This window comes from Taudactylus pleione, unplaced genomic scaffold (genome assembly GCF_031769625.1).
Source record: "Taudactylus pleione unplaced genomic scaffold, aTauple2 ptg000560l, whole genome shotgun sequence".
Taxonomy (NCBI): domain Eukaryota; kingdom Metazoa; phylum Chordata; class Amphibia; order Anura; family Myobatrachidae; genus Taudactylus; species Taudactylus pleione.
The window spans coordinates 2,896,758-2,921,043 of record NW_028284962.1 but is presented as its reverse complement, the minus strand read 5'-3'; the positions used below and the strand labels follow the sequence as shown (position 1 = coordinate 2,921,043).

At 43.2% G+C, this 24,286-nt stretch overlaps 1 protein-coding gene across 2 annotated transcripts in view; it reads right to left on the bottom strand.

Moving 5' to 3' along the window:
- The window catches only part of TJP3 (tight junction protein 3), a 75,997-nt gene that overhangs the window by 36,318 nt on the left and 15,393 nt on the right, over positions 1-24,286 (bottom strand). For both annotated transcript variants that reach the window (XM_088452971.1, XM_088452970.1), the window contains exons 2-7: positions 22,821-22,877; positions 15,518-15,642; positions 13,881-13,983; positions 12,705-13,293; positions 12,369-12,472; positions 12,015-12,183 (exon numbers count right to left, since the gene is read on the bottom strand). In XM_088452971.1, coding sequence (XP_088309097.1) covers positions 12,015-12,183; positions 12,369-12,472; positions 12,705-13,293; positions 13,881-13,983; positions 15,518-15,642; positions 22,821-22,868 — 1,138 coding nt within the window. In that variant the 5' untranslated portion in view covers positions 22,869-22,877. The remainder of the gene's footprint in view (positions 1-12,014; positions 12,184-12,368; positions 12,473-12,704; positions 13,294-13,880; positions 13,984-15,517; positions 15,643-22,820; positions 22,878-24,286) is intronic.

The window sequence follows — 24,286 nt, the reverse complement described above, 5'->3', positions numbered from 1 at the left end:
ACAAAGAGCTAATCTGATTTCTTGATAGAGCTGGTACGATCCATGTTGACACGAAGGGCTCGCATCACATCCAGGGAAGCTTCACCTGTAGACAGGTTTGAAGAATGAAAAGCCGGGACTACAAAAGTTCTCATCTATATGGAGACGGGATACTAGCTTCGGAAGGTAACCCACCTTAGTACGAAGGACAGCTCTATTCTGATGAAAAATCAATATGGAGAGCGACATGACGGTACTGCCAAGTCAGAAACTCTACGAGCGGAGGAGAAAAAGTGTCTTCTCTGTCAACCATCTTAAGTCCACCTTATCCAAGGGTTCAAACGGGGGAGCTTGCATCGCCCTGAGAACCAAGGATAAATCCCATGGTGCTACCGGAAGGATAAACTGAGGTTGCAGTCATAGAGCACCCTGATAAAATGTTCTTACATCTGCCATGACCGCAATTCTGCGCTGGAACAAAACTGACAAAGCAGAAACCTGAACCCTCACGATAGTGGGGTGCAGACATAAGTCTAACCTAGCCTGCAGAAAAGCAAGTACTCTTGAAAACCTTAGGGTCATATTTTGTTTGGGAGCACCAATGAAAATATGAAATGTCAAATCCTGTGATAGATGCGGGCTGAAGCAGGCTTCCTTGCCCTCATCATTGTCTGGATCATAGTAGCCGAGAAAACTTTGGCCTTTAAGACAGAAGACTCAAGAGCCATGCTGTCAAAGCCAGCCTAGGTAAATCCGGATATAGGCAGGGACCCTGCACTAGCAAATCCGGTCGTAGAGGCAGTGGAAGTGGCCTGTCTATGGATAGACATGTCAGATCGGTGAACCAATGTCTCCTGGGCCAGGCAGGAGCTATTTGTATTAACCTGCCGCCTTCCTGCTTGAACTTTCTGATAACTCTTGGGAGGAGGGATATCGGAGGAAACAGGTATGCCAACCTGAAGTTCCTCCTCACCACCAGAGCATCCACAAAAGGTGGCTGAGGGGTCCATCGTTCTGGAGCCGTACCTGGGGAATATGTGGCTGTGGCGTGATGCCATGTTGTCTACGTTTGGTAGTCCCCACAGGTCCACCAGGAGTTGAAAGACGTCCGGATGAAGAGCTCATTCTCCGGCGTGTATGTCCTGACTACTCAGGAAGTCCGCTTCCCAGTTGACTACTCCTGGGATGAATATTGGAGAGATTGCTGGAAGATGGCATTCTTCCCACAGAAGAATGTTTGCCACTTCCCTCATGTGTGCCAGACTTCGTGTGCCTCACTGATGGTTGATGTAAGCCACTGTGGGCGCGTTGTAGGACTGAATCTGGACAGGCCTGTCGTGAAGAAGGTCCTGTGCCACACCTAGCGCTCTGTGCACTGCACGAAGCTCCAAGATATTTATCGGTAGGTGACTTCCCTGAGTCGTACACCTTTCCTAAAAGGTGTGACGCCATGTCACCACTCCCCATCCTTGCAGACTTGCATCTGTGGTGAGGAGTACCCAATCTGGGACCCATAATGGATGACCCTTGTCTAAATGAGTCGTCTGCAGCCACCAAGCGAGGGAGAGACGAACCTCTGGCGAGATGCAGATTATCTGAGACTTTATACGATGATACTGACCATCCCAATTAGACAGAATCCATTGCTGCAGGGACCTGGAGTGGAACTGGGCATATGCCACCATATCGAATGTGGATACTATGGAGCCCAGCACCTGCATTGCCAGGTGAACTGACACACTTTGTTTGCAGAGTAGACTGCGCACACAAGACTGTAGTGCAGCAATCTTATCCTCTGAGAGGAGAATTCTCTGGCCCAGAGAGTCCAGCAGTGCCCCCAAGTGCACTATCCGCTGAGTTGGAGAAAGATGACTTTTTCAAATTTATTACCCAGCCGTGCTCTTGTAAGCAGACAATGGTCATCTGCAGATGACATTGTAACAAATCTTGTGATTGTGCCAATATCAGGAGGTCATCCAAATATGGCAGTATCCTGACACCTTGTCGTCTGAGATGAGCCATCATGACTGCCATTATTTTGTTAAATACCCGAGGGGCTGTGTCCAGCCCGAAGGGTAGAGCCTGAAATTGGAAATGTTGCTGATCTACCGCCAATCTTAGAAATCTTTGGTGGGAGCTTGCAATCGGAAAAAGCAGATATGCATCCTGTATGTCCAGGGAGACCATGAAATCTCTAAGCTCCATTGCCAGCATAATTGACTGTAGGGTTTCCATATGGAATTTGGGCACATGGATGAATCTGTTGAGAGACTTCAGATTCAGGATAGGGCGATGTGACCCATTTGGTCTCTGAACCAAAAACAAATTTGAATAATAACCCCTTCCCTGTTGCGTCACAGGAACAGGGATTATGGCTCCCGACCTCAGGAGGGCCCCAAAAGACTCCTGGAAGGCCAAAGACTTGACCGGGTCTAAAGGTAGAGTTGTACCAACAAACCTTTGAGGGGGATGCCTCAGGAACATGGTGGCATAACCCTGAGAGACCACCTCTCGAACCCAGGCATCTGTCGTGGTCTGGTGCCAGGCCTGAGAAAACTGTAAGAGTCGACCTCCAACCCTGAGACCCCCCAGGGGGAGGCCCACCCGATCAGGCAGTGGGCTTACCGTCCGGCCTGGAAGCTTGGCTGACAAGTGCTTCCTGGTCTGCAGTCTTCTGTGGGAATAATCCTGTCTAGAGGAAGACTGTCCCTTTGCCCTACCCTGTGGGCAAAAGGACAGAGCTGACGACTGCCTATACTTAGGGGTAGTCGTAGATGGGAACCCCACAGATTTAGATGTTGCCAGAGAAAACACTTCGTCATCCAGCTCTGGTCCAAAAAGTACTTTCCAGGCAAGGATTTCAGGGGTTTTTTGGAACCTGTATCCGCCTTCCAGGATTTTAGCCAAAGGGTTCTTCAAGCTGCAACTGAAGCTGCCGATTCCCTAGAAGCTAAGATACCTGCATCAAGGACCGCTTCCCCTATATTATAGAGATCTAGAGATAGATAGATAGATAGATATATCTGCTTCTCGCATCTTCCAGAGGGAAGACAGCTGTTCTCTGGTAGCATTAGGCATGCTATCCTCCAGAGACTTCGTCCATTCTTTCATAGCCTTGGCTACCCAGGCTACAGCCATAGCTGGCCTGGTAATAGCTCTATATAGTGAAAACACTGATTTTAAATAGAAAACTTGATAACTATCTGTAGCCTCCTTCAAAGAGGATGCGGCAGGAATGGATAATGTAGAGCTCTTGATCAATCTAGTCACATGAGCATCTACTGATGGAGGAAATTCCCATTTGCTACATTCACCCTGAGCAAATGGATATCGAGAGGTTAAATTCCTTATAGCATGGAAATGCTTATTTGGAGTAGACCATGCTTCAGAAATGAGATTCATCAGTTGTTCAGACTGAGGAAAATAATCTCTAGCTACCTTTTGACGCCTAAAGACCGGAGTCAGCGGCACCTCCTCTTCCTCTATACTGAGGACAGATCTAATGGCTCTCACCAGAGAGTGGACATACTCAGTGGAAGAAGACCATCAATCCTCTGTAAAAGACCCAGAACTCTGAGTATCAGAGTTTGATGAGGAGGGTGGGTCAGAATCCTGGGGTAATGTCTGGAGAGAACCCCTCTTCTGCCCCTGCTTCTTTACTGCCCCTGGTCTATCCGCCTGCACCACCTGCTGAGGGGCTATAGATGGCAGCATACTCTGACTAGAGTGAGCAGAATAATCACCAACAGAGGTTCATAGGGTACATGCTGTGGGTATCCCACAGTAGGAGGCAATATCGTGGTAGGCGCACGCAACGCTGCAACCTTACCCATTATCTGCGACACCTGCGACCAAGACGCCACCCAAGGTGACTGTTTACTACAGGCAGTACACAATCCATCTTGCATAAAATCCTGTTTAAACAGGCCTGCCAAACAGGATTTACATGACTTGAGCACCAGAGGCTCACCCTTCTCACCTTTACCCTCGAACATGCCAAATTTGTGATCGGTATAAGGTGTACATGCAGTGTGACCTGCAGTGTGACCCACTGCATAAATGCAGTGTGACCCACTTCACATATGAAAACCCCACACACCTTTTCAGAGGGTTGAGGAGAAACACAGTGATAGATATAACCGACAGTTTGAAAATAAAAGGCAGTATATATACAGCAGCTAGCATAAGTCACATACAATGCATAAATACAAACATTGTTATTGCAAATTAACTCTGAATCAACTGACCAGCCCCACCGGGGTATTGGCAGGATATAGAGCACTATATACCAGACCCAGAGAAGAGGTATACAGGGAGACAGACAGACAAGACCTCTGAGACAACCAGCTTGCAGCAGTACGCATAACTGAACTGCAAGAGTCTTACACACGAGGTGGTCAGAAGTAGCAACCTAGAGGCAGGAATCTGTAACCGGACGTTGCGTCTGGGTCGGGGGAGAAGCTGCCGGAGGAGCACCTATCTCTCCTAAGCTGCGATTTTGACCGCACGGTAACGCTGGCCTCACAGTAGTAGACGCTAAATAGTGCACTCTAGTGCTTCTACTACCCATCCCCGGTGACAGACGATATGGCCCCGGCCACCTTAGTGAGTACATGTTACACGAGGCCTTCACCCACAACCGCCACTGGTGCATCTCCTACGCCGGAGGCCTGGACAGCAACGCGCATGATTCCCCTCACAAGGAATTGCTTACCTGCCATCTCCGTGAATCCGATCGCAGTCCGGACCCCAGCGACGCCGCGAGCTAAGCCTCGCCAAAATCCTCAGGGGATATAGCAGTACTGGCATTTCGGCATCAGCGGGGGTAGATTGAGTCACAGTACCCACGTCCTATTCGGCGCTTAGTACTGCTCAACTCATAAGTTCAAAAAACTAAGGTAAATCATAAAAGAAAAAGCCTGGGACTACCTAGGCAGTCCCGCTGTTAAACAGGTGTGCCTGGATACTTGCCGCGCACCAAACAAAAAAATTGAATGCCTGTGGCTGGAGGCGGAGTATATAGGGAGGAGAACCAGTGCATGCTGGGAGCTTTAAAGCTGTAGCTGTTTGGTGCAATGGATCTCTCCAACTACATACCCCAAGGTAGATTCTGTGGATCCTATGGACCCTGAAGAAGAAACACCTGGAAGTGAGCAGCGAGTTAGGAAAAAGGACTTATAAAGTGCACTGTTGGAGTAAATTCAGACAGAACTAACAACAAAAAGGGAGCTACACAAATACCTAACTACATGGATTAATGGATGTCTCTGTGTATATTTACCAACACAGATTCAATTGCATTCGTTATTTATGAAAAACAATTTGACTAAAAAACAATAAGTGTTATAAATAAGTGTTTGTTGCAGGTCTATTGCTGTAAGTTTTATTTTTGCTTTGTTCCAAAATTTGGAAACCCCATTCGTTGTAATCCTGAGTTTGCAGTGATATTATATTCCAATTTTATTTCATTCTACATCATAAAGTTTGTATTGTTCTTAAAGTCGCACATAAAAAGTTACTTCCACTAGTAACTTTTAAAAGGCTACTCTGTATTTGTGGACTGACTTAAACATTACTGATTGCATTCCACAGGTCGCTGCAGTTACATTAATTACATCTTTCTGCCCACTTAAAAACATGTTACACATGGGTGACCAGGAGATTAAGAACGGCAGCAAGAATGTGCTCAGACCCTAGTCAAAAATGCAGCTTTAAAAGTGATCATGGCAATTTTGCTTTGCTTGCCTATCTACAAAGTGGGGAAAGAAGCTGTATAGAACGGCTTTTTCTTATATAGAATTTAGGCTTATATTTAGGCTATTCGCGCCAGTGTATCAAAACTGAAACGCTGAGACAGGGGCTCCAAAAGGAGCCCACCCCTGCGATGTATTAGAAGTGAAGTGACCGCATCAGCAGTCACTCACTCCTCTATCGTATGTAATACATCAGGCATATACAGGACCAATGATCACGATAAGCCATTAGATGCTGCAGAAGGGCCAGGACAAGCTGAATGGTTTATCCTCAGAATGTGGGCACCATTCCACGATCCAAGTCCCCTGCTCTGCGAAATATTGGAACCAGTCTCGGAAAGTGATGGCCACCGCTGGCTGTACCATCGATGGTTTCAGACCATCGGTAGGATACCATCAATGGCTGAGTGCTGCGCATGTGCAGACCTCAGCAGTCACTATTACAGGGGCATTACCATATGGGCACTACCATAGCAGACTCTCCAACATGACCCATTCCATTAGCTACACAATGCTCTGCTCCTGGACTTCCTTCTTAATTTAAGATTACAGCCACCTGTGTTGAAACACCTGTCTTATCAATTATGTAGTTCAACAGGTGGCTGCAATCATAAATTAAGAAGGAAGTCCAGGAGCAGAGCATTGTGCACCTAATGGAACGGGTCATGTTGGAGGGTAGGCTATAGGTGAACTGCTGAAGGGGGCATTACTATGGGGGAATGCCAAATTACTGTCTTGGCCCGTGTGACAATAATCCTCGTTTCGGCCATGCTCAAGGCTCCCTAACAGTTCAGGTTTTAGAGATATCCATGGTTGAGCACAGGTGGTTAAATCAAATTGACTGAGGTACTAATTAAATCACCTGTAGTCAAGCATGGATATCCTTAAAATCTTGTTATGTTACAGCCTTATTCCAAAATGGAATAAATTATTGTTTGTCCTCAAAATTCTACACACAATACCCCATAATGACAACGTGGCAATTTTTTTTTAGATTTTTGCAAATTTAATTTAAAAAAAAGAAAAAAACAATAAGAAATCACATGTATTCACAGCCTTTGCCATGAAGCTCAAAATTGAGCTCAGGTGCATCCTGTTTCCACTGATAATCCTTGAGATGTTCCTACATCTTAATTGTAGTCTACCTGTGGTAAATTCAGTTGTTTGGACATGATTTTGAAAGGATTACAACTGTCTACATAAGGTCCCACACTTGACAGTACATGTCAGAGCACAAACCAAGCATGAAGTCCAAGGAATTGTCTGCAGACCTCCGAGACAGGATTGTCTCGAGGCACAAATCTGGGGAAGGGTACAGAAAAATATCTGCTGCTTTGAAGGTCCCAATGAGCACAGTGGCCTCTATCATCCTTAAATGGAAGAAGTTCGGAACCACCAGGACTCTTCCTAGAGTTGGCCGGCCGTCTAAACTGAGCATTCGTGGGAGAAGGGCCCTAGTCAGGGAGGTGACCAAGAACCCGATGGTCACTCTGTCAGAGCTACAGCATTCCTCTGTGGAGAGAGGAGAACCTTCCAGAATGACAACCATCTCTGCAGCAATCCACCAATCTGGCCTGTATGGTAGAGTGGCCAGATGGAAGCCACTCCTTAGTAAAAAGCACATGGCAGCCCGTCTGGAGTTTGCCAAAATGCACCTGAAGGACTCTCAGACCATGAGAAACAAAATTCTCTGGTCTGATGAGACAAAGATTGAACTCTTTGGCGTCAATGCCAGGCGTTATGTTTGGAGGAAACCAGGCACCGCTCATCACCAGGCCAATACCATCCCTACAGTGAAGCATGATGGTGGCAGCATCATGCTGTGGGGATGTTTTTCAGCGGCAGGAACTGGGAGACTAGTCAGGATAGAGGGAAATATGAATGCAGCAATGTACAGACATATCCTGGATGAAAACCTGCTCCAAAGCACTCTTGACCTCAGACTGGGGCGACTGTTCATCTTTGAGCAGGGCAACGACCCTAAGCACACAGCCAAGATATCAAAGGAGTGGCTTCAGGACAACTCTGTGAATGTCCTCCAGTGGCCCAGCCAGAGCCCAGACTTGAATCCAATTGAATATCTCTGGAGAGATCTGAAAATGGCTTTGCACCGACGCGTCCCATCCAACCTGATGGAGCTTGAGAGGTGCTGTAAAGAGGAATGGGCGAAACTGCCCAAAGATAGGTGTGCTGGTGGCATCATATTCAAAAAGACTAGAGGCTGTAATTGCTGCCAAAGGTGCATCATCAATGTATTGAGCAAAGGCTGTGAATACTCATGTACATGTGATTTCTTAGTTTTTTTTTTTTTTTTATTAAATTTGCAAAAACCTCAAAAAAAACTTTTTACACGTTGTCATTATGGGGTATTGTGTGTAGAATTTTGAGGAGAAAAATAAAATGTATTCCATTTTGGAATAAGGCAGTAACATAACAAAATGTGGAAAAAGTGAAGCGCTGTGAATACTTTCCGGATGCACTGTAACTTCATCAGCAAAAGGAAAATACTGACAGTTTCAATTTGCCATTTTACACTGCTCAGTATAAAGGCTTTTGATAATGGCTGGGGTTGTAGCACCTGAAAATCTCACATTCATCTGTGATCAGCTGCAGAGAATACTTAGCTAGTGTCCCATTGGGAAAATAATCACACCAATGTAATGTGCCTTCTATGCCAACAGTCATACCTCGGGATTGCCAACATACAAAAACCTAGTTGTTTTATTAGTATTACGTGAAATATGATCTAGATATTTCATGAAAGGCTGCTCAATAGAAATTAAGCTTTATTCATAGATGGGAGATGATCATAGTGACACTTTGCTACAAAACATGAGAGGTTCTTCAAAATAACTTTTGAATTGGAAAATCTCTATAATCTAGAGCTATAATTTATGGACATTATAGTAACTATACTGTCCCTAAATGCTAGCTGTAGATTGTAGACATATTTCTATCCAAAAGTTATTTTGAAGAACTATGATCATCTTCTTTCAGCCTTATAGAAGGGGGCGTAGCAAGAACTTTGTGGGCCCCATAGCAACATTTTGAAAGGGCCCCTTCCCTCTTCTAGAGACCCCTCTCTCCACAACAGTTAATTTTGTGCCCCACAGTAGTGCCCTAGTTCAGGTGCCTCAGGTTGGTGGTCCAGCACCAAATCAAATTCTTTATGGTCAATGTAATGTAAATGTGTGGACAAACAGAAGCGCAATCCTGTTCCCATCACATAACTGAGCCTAAGGATGACAGGGAAGCACAATATACTTCACTTTACTTCATTTTTTTCTGAATTTCTCAAAAAAAAAACAAAAAACTTTTGGCTTAGGGGCGCCGTGAAAACAATGCTGATACTTTCGGGCGCCGTGATTCAAAAAAAGTTTGGGAACCCCTACCATAGTTCATTTTATTCCCCATAGTAGAGACCTAGCTCTTAGTGCTCTAGTTAATTTTATGTCCCATAATAGTGCCCTAGTTCATTTTATGCCCCATAGTAGTGTTCTAGTTCATAGTATTCCCAATAGTAGCGCCCTAGTTCATGTTATGCACCATTGTAGTGCCCTAGTACATATTATACCACACAGTGCCCCAAGTTCATGTTATGTCATATTATAGTGCCCTAAGTTAACAATATGCCGCATTGTACTGCCTAAAGTACACATGCCACACAGTTCCCCCAGTTCCCATTATTCCACACAGTGCTTAGCTGGCTATTTTTGGGAATCTGGTGGACAGCTTTAGGACCTAGAAGCAGTTGAGTCAGGCCACCGAGGTGGGTCTTCTAAGCCGCTGGGCCCCATAACACTCCCTGCACCCACTATAAACTATGCCCATGCTTATAGATCCTTACAAATCTATTACATGCTTTTACAGGAATTCACTTATTTGATTAAAATTTTCGAAAGTTACATAAACACAAATCGCAAACACCTGTAAAACATGCCTGTAAAATATAGAAATGTTTATTTCAGAAGCTTCTATACTGGTTCCTTTTCTCAGCAGGTCAGCTGGTTACTGAAAATATAAAAAAGGACAACCTGTGGCTCTCCAGCTCCAAATGGCTACTAGTGATCAACTCACATTGCACCATTTACCAGTCCGATGTAGTGATACTGCTACTGTGTCTTATTGCAAATTGTGATGAAGTTGGTACAGCACAAAAATAACAAAAATACTCCTTTGCCATTTGCTAATTTGATGGGGGTTTCCAATTATACCAAAGCAAATGAAAGTGTGGCATAACTAGGATTGATGGCACCGAGAGAAATAAAAAAAATTGCACCCTTTGAAAACATTTCTTTAAAATTATGTCTGAATTCTTATATTAAGCCACAAAATACACACACTGGAAACACAAGTTAGTGAAACGCAAGAGAAAGGCAAGAGGTTAATATGACAGCGATGCATACCACATGCACAACACAAACAAAAACGGTTCTGGAATGAACTTCAGCAAAACCCGACACAAAACTAAATAGTGCAATTGGCAGACACCACCGACTTGTGATGTCTCAACAACAATGTACAACCTTCTCTTGGCCCTCATTCCCTTGCCGAGATTTTTTTCCAAAAACCTTCCAATGCTTCCAGAACCTTTGCTCCTACATCTTCTCTGCGCCTCTCCTTTATTTCCATTCCTCCTTTTACCGACACAAGATCCAACCCTACGTACTTGAAACCACTCACTTCCTCAATACTCTCCCCTGCAAACAAACTCTGCTGGTCTCCACAACACAGCATCATTTGACTATTTCCTACAATTACACATATGTGAAATGGGATAAATGCCACACACACTTTATTTCTTTATTTTTTTCCTTAACCATAAAAATGACGTCTACAGAATTTGGCATTCAGGACACGTGCCAATCCTACCTACACCAATTCGCGCTGGAAATACTTTTTTTTTTCATTTGCAAATAGTTGTTATAAATAGGTGACCAAAAAAAAAATCAATTAAACAACTCTGGGCAGTAGAGGCATGGACTCCACAAGACATCTGAAGGTGTCCTGAGGCATCTGGCACCAAGACATTAGCAGCAGATCTTTTAAGTCCTGTAAGTTGCAGAGTGGGGCCTCCATGGCTCAGACTTTTGTCCAGTACATTCCACAGAAGCTCGATTTGATTGAGATCTGGGAAATTTGGAGGCCAAGTCAACACCTTGAACTCTTTGTCATTTTCCTCAAACCATTACTAATCATTTTTTTGGAAGGGTGCTGTACCCTGCTAAAAGAGGCCACTGCCCTCAGGGGGTACTAAAGGGTATAGTTTGTTTGCAACAATATTTAGTTAGGTGGTACATGTCAGAGTAACATCCACATGAATGCCAGGACTCAAAAGTTGCCCAGCAGAATATTGCCCAGAGCATCACATTGCCTCCTTTGGCTTGCCTTCCCCCCAGAGTGCAAACTAGTGCCATCTCACGTGCACTTTTGGTGTTTATGGCAGTGGACAGGGTCAGCATGGAAACTGACTGGTATGCGGCTAAGCAGCCCCGTATGCAGCAAGCTACGATAGCACTTTGTGCTACAGTAGTTATTTTGTGGTATAGGACCAGATGGGCTAGCCTTCACTCCCCATGTGCTTCTATGAGTCTTGGGTGACTACGAACCTGTTTTCCTTCCTAGGACCACTTTTTGTAATTACTAACCACTGAATAAAGGGAACACCCCACAAGACCTGTCGTTTTGGAGATGCTCTGACACAGTCATCTATTCGTCACAATTTGATCCTTGTGAAAGTCGATCAGATCCTTACATTTGCCCATTTTTTTTTAGCTTCCAACACATCAACTTCAAAAACTAACAGTTGCCATTGTAATGAGATAAGCAACGGTATTCCCTTCATCAGGTCGGTGGTTTTAATGTTATGAGACAGATCTCACTCAGAACAGAGGCATGTAGTTGTCATTTTATTTAACACAAATCCACCCACTTCAGACAACATTGCTTACATGTCTTTAAAATCTTACAGTAAGAGCAGTGTTATTTTCAGGTGCAGTAAAATTCTTCCTGCATGTCTGTACTGTCAAGTATCAAAGTTACAGTATCTTGATCATTTGATTTTGCTGATGACTGTCCAACTAATGCACATTTCTAAACACTTTATTTAATTTACTTGGGAGTAAACGTTCCGCAATAAATCCATACAAGAGTAACTTTATAAAATACACACCCATGGCTACTAGAAATCCCAAACGAATTACCCATAAATCTGTTTTAAGTTTAGTCTTCTTCGGACTACCTCCTCATTAGAGTTTGGGGTTACCCATACCAGTCTCTTACCATCTTGAATGGAGCTCCTGTCTTCACTCTCACTGTCCCTTACTGGTGGAATGTTGACCAGGAACTGTCGATTGTCCCTCAAAACAATAAGAGTGAGTTTGCCCTTTGACTTCTCAATAAGTCGGCGAGTGTCAGCCAGAGACATATTTTCACTTGTCACACCATTTATCTATAAAGCATTTGGAAAGGACATAATGATCAATTAGATAAAAGACAAATAATGGCTTATTCATCCCTACATATGGAAAAATCTTCTAACATATGATCATATAATGTGCATTTTATTCACTTAAGGGTAAGAATGTCGTTAGTGAAAGGTGTAAAAGGGGTTTATGGATGGTGAGGATTACATACCTTGAGAATAAGATCACCCTCCTGCAGAGACTTTTCCTGTGCTGCCAGACCAGTGTCTGTGATATGTTTAATAAAAATTTGACTACCCAGCTTCAAACCATATTCTGTAAGCAAATAATAAGTTAGTGATGAAATACATACTACTATAACTGTGTAAGATATAAATTTACTTGTGAGAGTAAAGCAAAACAAAAAGGCCATAAATAAGATGGGTACATCCTGTAAATAAATAAATAAATAAATAAAAACACAGTAGGCTGGACAATGTTGAAAAAAAATAAATTTTGTGGTACTTTAACAAATTGCACAGACTTATTGAAGTGCAGTGCAAACTACCTTGGTTTTCCATACGTTTCATCAGAACAGCTTTAACAGGTTTGGATGGTACATCCTGCGCAGGGAGTCTCTTGAATCCAGATACAAGTTCTAGGCCATTGTGGTATCTTCCCTCTGCTTCACTACCAGAGCCTCTCCTTGAATACTCTCCTACCTCACTCACAGAGCCCTCCCGCCAACTACCAGTCTCTTTCTTTCTACTGGAGGCTCCTGCCTCACTGCCAGAGCCTGGTCTCTCTTTACCAGCCCTCCGCCTTGAGTAATTCCCGGCTTCACTTCCCACACCCCTTGTCCTGCGGTGTCTGGCATGGTAGGAGGATGGTGTAAAAGAGCCTCCAGAGCTGCGTCCACTGGAAGAGTCCCCTTCATAGCCTCTTGCTGTATTTTCGTGGTGCTCCCTGCTGGAGCTTTCTCGCATACTTCTCCAGGGCACAGGAGAATCTGGTTCATCTCCCAATTCTCTGTCAGGGGAATGTGAGAAGACAGGCTCTGAATTGCGTGCCGTTTGAGAGCTGTAAGAGGGTCCTGCGGAAAGTGAAGGCACTGGGTTGCTCACAGGAATCTGAATTTTTCTTGGCCGTTTCACAGTCTGTATTGGGAAGAAACAGAACAGAAAATGAAATCTAAAAAGTGGAAAATTAAATAAATGGATTTTAAATAGAAAAAAATTACACTGTCCATCTTTCTTTTAGAGCAACACTGTGGTAAAAAATCTCACTAACACATATATTCAACATACAGATCTACGATCAATATCGATTACATATGGATATTGTCCAAGCATTATAATACTACTATACAAAAATATATGTGTCATTAATATGTTTTGTTGATATGCTTAAAAAAAAAGAATACTTATAATAATAATTTCAATAATCATTATATCAAAAGAAAGGGACATTCTAGATAAAGCTGGAAAGGAATATTTCAGGATAACCTTTATTTATAAAAATAGAATTTACCTATATGTTTAAGCCAATTATCTTTCCTTTATAGGTAACCATTACAGTGAACTATCATTTATGGTTTTAAAACTTCACCATGTTGTGATAATAAAAAAAATGCCAACAATGTATGGATATCTCCAGGCTTAGCCACAACACACTGAAAACAATGTTTGATATCTAACAACCAAAGTTCCATGTTCCAAATGTGCTGGATAAAGTAATAGCTCACCACATTGGCACTCTTGGCACAGGCTTTCAGCGTGTGAATGGCAAAGGATGAGGCCACATTATCCATTGAAACACCATTCACCATTACAATACGATCACGGGTCCTGTAAAAGCCACAATATAACATAAGATTGCAAACAGATAAAACAACATAAAAAAAATAAAAAACTTCCAGAAATCTCAATTCAATAATCTGTGAAGTTGTAGTGGTTGTGTCTGTACATAGAATTATTTTTTTCAAAAATGTACTCCTTGGGATGGTGTATGAACTATGAAGACAATAAAAAACTATTTCTGAGTTTTTTTTGTCTGTCTGTCCTGACATCATGCAAAAAGTACGGGATGAATTTGGATTGCGTCTTCCATATTGTATAGCTTAGATACCTATAAAGAAACTGAGCTATGTATTATCTCAATGTGACATCAAGGAGAGGAGCAATAAAATGAAATCCAGACACTTGACACTCGGCACATGCAGTGTGCAGGCTCCTCAAGCCAAAAAATCATATATGTATATAAATAAATATAAATATATTTTGCACACTCCGAACATAAACAGTATATATCTCTCAAGATCTACTTCGCAGGAAATTCCAACTATATATTAAGCGCTAATCAGGCATCTTATCTTGACTCATGAAGTTGCAGTATACATGTCAATCCAGTAGATGACACACAAAGACAAATACTACCTATCAGAGTCGCTGCTCATGTTACTTGCAACCTTTCAGTGTTATTGTAGGTTAAGTAGCAACAGATTTGGGATCTACAAGATAGTGCAGCTAGACTTCCACGGCACAGCATTGCACTAAAAGTTGGTGTTCCGATAATGCTTCTACGGAACTTGACTCCACCCAAGTTATGCAACGAAACCTGACAAAGTCACTGCTCTACAGTGGAACCTAATCGACGCCCAGTTTCTAGCTGGATCTGGTGCAGGTGAGTGTGAATATGCCACGTATACCCCTTATCCCCAACAATTTTCCTTTTCAATTAAAACGCCTGCAGTTTCCTATAAGCGCCTGCTTCACTATGATGATCAACAGGTTGCAGGGACAAATGCTCAGGGTTGCAGGCGTAGGTCTCATGATCTGCTGCTTCTCTCATGGGCAGCTTTATGTGGCTTGCTTACGAGTAGCCCCAACAGTGGCATCACAAGGGGGGTGTGAGCCACACCCGGGTGTCACCCACCAAGGGGTGACAGCAAAGTGCCAACTCCTCCTCTGTGACAGGAGCCGGATGCTGCACTGTAGCATTATGTGCAGGACTCGGCTCCTGACACATTGAGGGAGCAGACACTGCACATAGACTGGTCCCCTGGGGCAATCTGCATCTCCAGGACCCCCCGAAGTGACTAAAATGGGGGTTCGATGCTGTGAGGCACGCTGGTATCACCACGGGGAGGGATGCCACTGAGCCCTAAGCATCTTTTTGTGTTAACCCCTGAAGGAAAACCTCAAATATTGTTTACAAATACATTTTGTGATCAATGTCTACAATATAAAATATACATCACCAATACTGTCTTTGTAAAATTAGTTTTGCTGAGTAATAACAGACATCCACGTGAGCGAAGCTGCGGGCAAACACTAGTCATATAAAAGAAAAAGCATTACCAAGTTTTCTAGCTTTACTTACTGTAATCTACCATCAGCAGGCCCTCCTCGGACAACATCTGACACAATGACGGAGTGGTCTCCATCAGTTCCAGAGGGACGATCTCTGCCTCCAGAGATAGCTATACCGAACCCTTTGCGAGGGTCCTGTGGACAGACAAATTGGAAATGTTGTTTACAACATTCATTTTTTTTTTTTTTTTAAAGTTGTAACTTATTTTCAAAATTGTGTTGTCAATAGTATATTTGTTAATAATACTTTTTTTTATTTCCATAAGTACTTAATAATAATTTTTTTTGTGAGTATATACACAGTCGTATAAATTTTTGTAACGTATAAATTTTAGCCAAAATATCCCCATTGTTGCAAAAAAAGTATTTTATTTAAAACATTACGGACTTTAAAACAGTCTTCACAAGTTAAATCAGTGTTCTGTTTGGCTGAACAGCTGTGAACCACACATGGAAAGTGCTGGAGGGAGTGCGCTCCTGCGCTGCCTCCCTCCAGCATCTGACAAGTAGGACTGAACCTGCAGTCACTAGGACCTGCTGATGCAGTCAGTCAGTCAGGCCCGACCTCTGACATGTGCGGTGTCTCAGTGCGCCTTTATTCCCTAGCGTTCCATTGGGATGGATGGACCCAGTAGCCTTTTACAGTACAGAGCTGCACAGCTGGACGCAAGTATACTAGATCATCACAGTTATAGTACAGGGCAACACCACTACCATCCACATGTGCACTACAAACCCCAGCAACACCCTGAGCTCTAGGCTGCCTATATGATCTGCATACCGGTGTTATACCTTGCCATTTTGCCACTACTTGTTATGCCTGATCCAATAAATCTAAGAAATGGTTAAGGTGTACCATGTGTGGACTAAATGCCACCAGCAACTGCGTTACATACTTAACACCACATGCATCTTGGCAAGCACATTATACCCTGGTTTAAATATTGTCTGGAGGACTACGGCTTCCAGCACAATCAGCTTACGCATTATAGTGACAGTATACTCTGCTATCAGGTCATACCCAGCCTGCTGTCACCCAGATACTCTGCTAATAGAAAGATCCCTACAAGTACATACACTTCGCTCTCTCAGGCCTTTCTTTTACATATGCTAAGAAGTTATAGGACATTTAAGATTTAACAGCCTCCACAATTAAACAATAAAAACAAACAAAAGAAAAACATAACAAGACTAATGCATAAACTATGACCCTATGATGTCACATAATTAGTTGGACTAAAATGATTTCTCTCTAGAAGTCAATTTCCTCTTTCCTAGAGCCTGCAAGTAATAACTCAATGTAAAAAAATTACTACACAAATCAGCCAATCACAAACAATACCCTTGTCACTCCCGTATTTCTGAATTTGCTGCAAAACGAACACCATCTTGGAGATAATTTCTCCTTAGAAAATGGACGCCCAAATTTGGCCCAATGGATTTGACCTTTTTGGTGTCCATTGTGCGTTAAGGTACATAGACTTGAATGTTTGGTGTTTTCAACAGCCAAAACCCAGCAATCAATCCACTACCTAACATTTGGAATGCTTCCAAACCTTTATGGATTTCTCAGAATGTACTATGTCTCCAAAACTGTCTTATGAAGAGTATTAAATAACTCATGATAGTTTAATTAGAATTGAAATTTTATGCTTTTAGCTCCACTGGTTTCACAGTGAGATTGCTTTGTATTATGTTCCTTGAAAGAGCACATCACGTTCCAGCTGAACTTTTGAACACTTCTCCTGGGAAATGGCAGTAAAATCAAGGTCCTTTGCGTTGCAAAATATACCATAAAAACGTCTGTATTTTGTTGGATGATGGAGTAAAGAAAGCTGCATGGTTATGATTAAGCTCTTAATGATCACTCAAGTGCAGCAACCAGGTGCATACAGAATATAGGGAAACCAACTGATATATTCTATTCTTTCTTATTTGCTTTAATGCATTTATACCTTTACACTTAATCCTACAAATCAAGAATGGTCCCAATTAAAAGGCTGGAAACAGTAACAAAATCGAAAAAAAACATCAGTCACCATTTTCTTGAGTGTTGGCTTTGATGTGTTCAAGGAATTTAGGGCCTGATTCAGAGCCGGACGCTCTGAATCAGGGCCCTCCTCCATTAAAATGGTGCGTCCTCCTGGACGCTCGTATAGCTGTGGGTCACCACCCACAGCATATACGAGCGTGCAAAAAGATGGTCGCGATGGTCTTGACCATCGCGACCATCGGACTTGCGAGGGAAACCCTGCGGTCGGGTTTCCCAGCCACAAGCCCTGGAGTGATTTTGGCTCTATCAGAGCCAAAATCACTCCCACTGACATCACTAGTGATGTCAGTGGGGCCGGCTTCAGACAGTAGGCGTTCCCATGGGAACGCCTCTGTCTGGCAGGCACGCCCCCGGCATGCCCACCAAAGGGGGCGTGCTGTCAATCAACATCGACAGCACGCCCCCTTTGGTGCGAGACCCCGAGCGATGGAAAGCCCGTCGCTCGCCGGGTCTCGCGCATGCGCACGACGGAGCTCCCTCCGTCGTGCGCATGCGCAGTGGGGAACATCGACCCACTTGTGAGCGTACTGCCGCTCGCGAGTGGGTCTGAATGACCCCCTTAATGCCTTGATAATGACTTGCTAGAGAATGAAGAAATGTTATTGATTAGAGTAACCAGTAGTATACCACAGCTCTGGACAGGATTTATAACCAGAAAACACCACCACTTTAGGATTATAAAGAAATTATTTATAGATTTAGGGGCCTATTCATTATCACTAATGGGTCCATTACACATGTGGAAACACTAGTTACTGCATATTTTATTAACTGGTCCATTCATTCTAGGGGTCCGATAGGACCGCCTAATATTCATCAAACTATGGGAAGGAGGTGCGGGATTGCGAGGAGGGAACCGAATGCATCCCTCTGCCGCCATCACAAGGTGACATTGCTTCCATGCATATTAATTATATTTCCACCGGCCAATAGTAGTTTCCAACCCGATATCTCTATTACTGTTGACAACTCGACAATCAACCCCACAAGCTCACTGCCTAGGTGTCATCCTTGACTCTGAACTGTCTTTTGTTCCCCACATTCAATCTGTCTCTAAATCCTGTTACATACATCTAAAAAACATAGCCAAAATTCAACCATATCTTACGCAAGACACTGCAAAAACTAATACATGCACTCATTATTTCCCGCATTGACTATTGCAATAGCCTCCTTATTGGTCTTCCCAAAAAACAGGCTCTCCCCCACTACAATCCATTTTGAATGCAGCTGCGAGGTTGATCTTTCTCACCAAACGTTTATTGTCTGCTGATCCACTCTGAAGGGTCCCTCCATTGGCTGCCAGTCTTCTACCGTATTCAATTTAAAATATTTACACTCACACATAAAGCTATTAACCAAACCACACCAACATACATCTCTTCACTTATCTCAAAATATCTTCCAACCAGCCATCTCCGCTCTGTACAAGATCTGAGTCTCTCACCCCCACGCATTACTTGTTCCTATGGACTTTTTTCGGGCTGCACCCACCTTGTGGAATGCCCTCCCACGCACAATAAAGACTTTCCACTAGTTTCCAAACATGCTTATCAGATTCCAGAATCTTTCCAGTGTGATCGCCGTGCTAATACAATCACACTTGTGGAAGATGTAGCCATAGCGGGATTGGTATGAAATGGCCGGCGGTTCGAGTCCCGTCAGCGGCAGCCCGACAGGAGCGGAGTGCGACGCAGCGGAAGTCCGACAGCGCTGGAAATCCCGATTGTGGATAGGCAAGTAGCACTAACCTAACCCCCCTAACCCTAACCCTCCTTAGGGGTGCCTAACCCTAACTTCCCCCCCAAGTGCCTAACCCTAACCACCCCCTTCCCCGCTGCCTAAATCTAAGTCCCCCAGGGGGGTGCCTAACCCTAAGTCCCCCCCGGGAGCCCTAAACCTAACCCCCCCCCCCGCGGCTGTCCGCTCGCGGCGCTCGGCATCACTACGATCGTGATCCCGGGTGCCGGTCTCCCAGCGTCGGGGAAATGCGGGCGTCTACATCTAGACGCCCGGCATTTCACCCTTGCCAGGATAAAACAGTCGGGAAGCCGGCTGCCAGTATATAGGCAGTCGGCTTCCCAATTGCCTCCCGCCATAGCAACCACCCAGCCATCTATCTATCTCTATATATAAAATCAGATGTCTTGACTGACTCATCAACTCACAGCCCAAACCCCTGGACCTAGAAGCAGGAAAATCATCTTTCCATGACGTAATTCGACTCCTAAGGGGGTAAAAAGGTCTGAAATGTTTCCCCCATGTGCAATACTGTCCTCGTGGCTGCAATATTCAAACACCAACTGTCATCCCAACTGCTGCCAAACATCACTGGCAGTTGGTGAGGCTCCCCTATTTGAATAGTGAGGGAGGGGAATGTGTTACTACAGAGGTGAGGGAGGGGAATGTGTAAAGTTGGGTACACACCTGAAAGTGAAAGAATGATTCACCATCGGAAGACCAGCACCAGTGAAGATCCCGACTACGCTAAAGGTAAGTACTAACTAACCTAACCCCCCCCAACCCTCCTTTAGGTGGTGCCTAACCCTAACCTCCCTCCCTGGTGCCTATCCCTAACCACCCTTCCCCGCTGCCTAAACCTAACCCTCCTGGGGGGGTGCCTAACCCTAACCTCCCCACGGGGGATGCCTAACACTCCCCTTCCCCTAGCCCAACCCTAACCCGGGATGCCGGGCATCGGGCTCCCGGCGTAGGTAACATGACAGGTGTCGGGATTTCGACACCTGTCATTAGACCCTTGCCAGGATTACACAGTCGGCATCCCGACTGCATATCCTTGAAAGATGTGTATCTGTAGATGATGGTTGTTCATACACACTGAACAACCATCACTGCCATCTGGCCGGGGGTCCCACTTGTCAGGGGTCGTGTTGTACCCCCCTCCCCGGCTACATCTGCAGATATACTGTATCAGCCATCTGCTGTGCTGCACAGCCGATGCAATAAGTCTGTAAAAAACATTGTTCACAGACATAGGCCGGCGCATACACAATATATCGGACGTTCAATTGAACGGCCGAAATGTCGGCCAGTGTGTACCCAGCATTACAACAGCAGTGAGAGGGAAATGTATTTCTATAGAGGTGAGGGAGGGGAATGTATTACTACAGGGGTGAGCGGGGGTAATTGTTACTTCAGAGGTGACGGAGGGGAATAAGTTACTACAGTTGTAAGTGAGGGTAATGTGTTACTACAGGTGTGAGCGAGGGATGGTATTTCTACACAGGTGAGAAAGGGGAATGTTGAATGCATTATAACATGGGCGAGGGAGGGAAATGTGTTGTTACTACAGAGGTGAGGAAGTAGATTGTGTTAGTACACAGAAGAGGGAGGGTAACGTCTTACTATAGTACTATAGAAGTGAGGGAGGGGATGCATTACCATAGAGGTGAAGGATTCATATGTTATTGAAGTGGTGAGATGGAACAGTAAATATCTACTGACTACCATGGTGAAACCGGTTACATCAGTTAGAGTATAATATAAACTTATATATATATATATATATATATATATATATATATATATATCAGAGATGGGAGGCACTCAGCGAGACTTACAACTGAAATAAATCACGGCAATGCTGTGCGTCCTTTGGTCAACGTTTCAGTGTAAACCACTTTTATCAAGACATATGTCTTGATAAAAGTGGTTTACACTGAAACGTTGACCAAAGGACGCACAGTATTGCCGTGATTTATTTCAGTTGTAAGTCTCGCTGAGTGCCTCCCATCTCTGATCTATATACTGAATTTTCTGGGAAGGACACCGGAGCTGCTTTTTCTTTTAATGGAGTGCCGGTCACCAAGTTGTCTATATATATATATATATATATATATATATATATATATAATCTCACACACACAAAAACTTGTGTCCGGCAGTCTGCTGGCCTCAGCGGGCCATTACCTTGCTCCGGGTGCCCTCCTCATAAGGCAATGCCATACCAGATATAGAATGGAAATAGGCGGCACTCCGGAGTCTATTCAAAATAGGTAAGCCACCAATGTGTTTATTGTTAAATTCTCCCCTATTTCAAGAGGGAAGGGAATGTGTTACTACACAGCCGTCGCAGAACTTCGGAGAGGTAAGTATTAAAAAAAGTGGGTGCGGTAAAGGAATCTGCACTCATTATAGATACGACCCTGTATATAACATACACATGTTTATGTAAATATATATATTATATACACACAATAAATATTATTACATACACACATCTTGTTGGCAGTCATGTGAGAAAATGGAATACTTTTTTTTAATAGCTGCAATTATACTAGAAGTACTTGAAGTGTCTACAGGGACAAAAAACAAAAAAACAAAAAAACTCACATCTTACAAATAGCTGTCGGCTATAACAATTATTTACAAGTGGCAACAGTGAAGACCTCCTCTGCATGTTTAACAGCACTGGTGGCCAAAAGGTTGGACTTTTCTCTCTCTACCACAGAAACTTAACTTGCTAACTTGAAACTACATTAATTTATATTACTTGAAACAGCAGTGAGTATATAACAATAGAATGCATTGTGAATTCATTGTATGAAACCCCTGGGTTCCACTGCATGAAATTACCGTCTTGGTTGAAACAACCTGTGATTTCATTTAGATGGAAGCTCCTCCTAGGCATTTCTCATTCCTGCTAACATGGAGACCACAAACCACACCAGGTACAGAGAGAGGGGAGAAAGATAACTGTGCTGGTTATGACATTATTTAACATTGGAATCAGTGAATAAACTTACAAAGAGAATGGGGATGCACGGCTTTATACGATAGGACTTTGGGATAAGGCCAATAAGCTTGACACAGAGCTACATATGGTGGTCAAAATAATGTTATGCTGGTTACAGGGATGTATATAGTAGGCCAGAGTTTCCCAAACGCGGTCCTCAAGGCAAGCATGGACATCCTTAAAATGTGGACAGAGTTTGGGAACCTCTGTAGTAGGCATTGGATTATGTTAGTATGGTTAACCTTAGCACAAATGGCCTTTGGGGGAGGGGCATGATGCAACAGGCATAAGTATATATCTCACGCTGTGCTTTGCCACTGTCCAACTACTTACAAATAAAGTCCCTCAGTTCCTGAGAAGTCTATACGCTCTTAATTTGATATTGTGCAGTCTCATATAATTATGTGCTACCTTACTTTTATTGAATGGACTAATAACCATTTTTTTTTCATTTCTGCTTTATTACCAAAGTACACATTAAAGATGCTGATGCAGTGCACTTACCCGGTTTAGTGTAACAGTATACTGCTCCCATATGGTCATCTCCTCCATTTCAGACACCTAAACAAAAAGTAATTAGGAACCAAGTTATGGCACATGTAGATTTGTCCCCATAATCAGATTTTTAAAAGCAATGCATACGACTCTCGTTGTACAGGTTCAACCCATCAATTTTCCAATTATGATTAACGCAAATATTACACCATTAGGTCGGTGACTGCAAAACACACTGCATTAGAATCATACTTGCCTAGTTATGAAAAAGCATGTCAGGGAGATTGTGAAAGCAGCACCTATGAGCGTGGCGGTAAAGGGGACGTGTACTGATACATCTGAGAGGCGTGTCATAATACTGACTTACATCCAAATGTAAATGAGCCCCAAAGCAGAAGCTGTTGCTCAGTAAGATCTACTTCTTGAAGAAAACACACTGATACATCATTATACCTTATAACCAATGCAGAGAAATAGCACGGATTATCCTATGAATGTATATACCATAATTTCCATCTCTCCCTCATTGTCAGGGAGACTCCCTGAAATAGTAGCTGTCTCCCCGATAGCACCTTACCCCCATTATGTAGGTGTGTGTATGTATATATATATATATATACATATATACACACACACACACACACACACACACACATACATACATATATATACATACACACACTAAAAAAAACAACACATATATACATTCAAGTGGGATCATTAGTATAATTCCCTGCATTGGTTATAAAGGCACAATGATCCCTATGGCTACATGTATTTTCTAAAAAGTATCATGTTTTCATAAACAAATAGATCTAACTGACTGCTTTTGGACTCGTTTACATTTGCGTGTAAACCAATTTTATGACACGACTCTCAGATGTAGCAGGACACGGCCACTTTACCGCTGTGCTCATAGGTGCTGCTTTCACAACCTTCCTGAAATGCTTTTTCAAAAGTATATATATTTATATATATTATATTTTTTTTCCCAAGTATATAATAGCTACATAATGGGGGTAAGGTGCAATCAGGGAGATTGCTAGACTCTTCAGGGAGTCAGGGAGATTGCTGCTATTTCAGGGAGAGTTGGCAAGTATGAGTAGAATCTGTCCGATGTCAAATTTAGAGTGTGTGTTGTCCTATGTGATTACGCCCTATGTTTCTTAACAGATCATGTTGTATACTCATACAGGCTGCAAAGCCCTCACCAATATAGGATTTACATTTCCTTGAACATATTAATTCAATTTCAGTTAAAGGATTTGCTTAAAAAAATAAAAACAGCAAAACATTCCAATAAACATTTAGTATTTTACTTATATTCTGGATACTGAAAATGCAGTTAACACTGTACCACAGACCTTAACATATTATTACATTTGATGAGTACGTAGCATGCAATCTATACTGCCTACTATGTACAAAGGGGTACTCGCAAGGGCACTGGTTGCGGTAACCACTGTCTCTGTGAG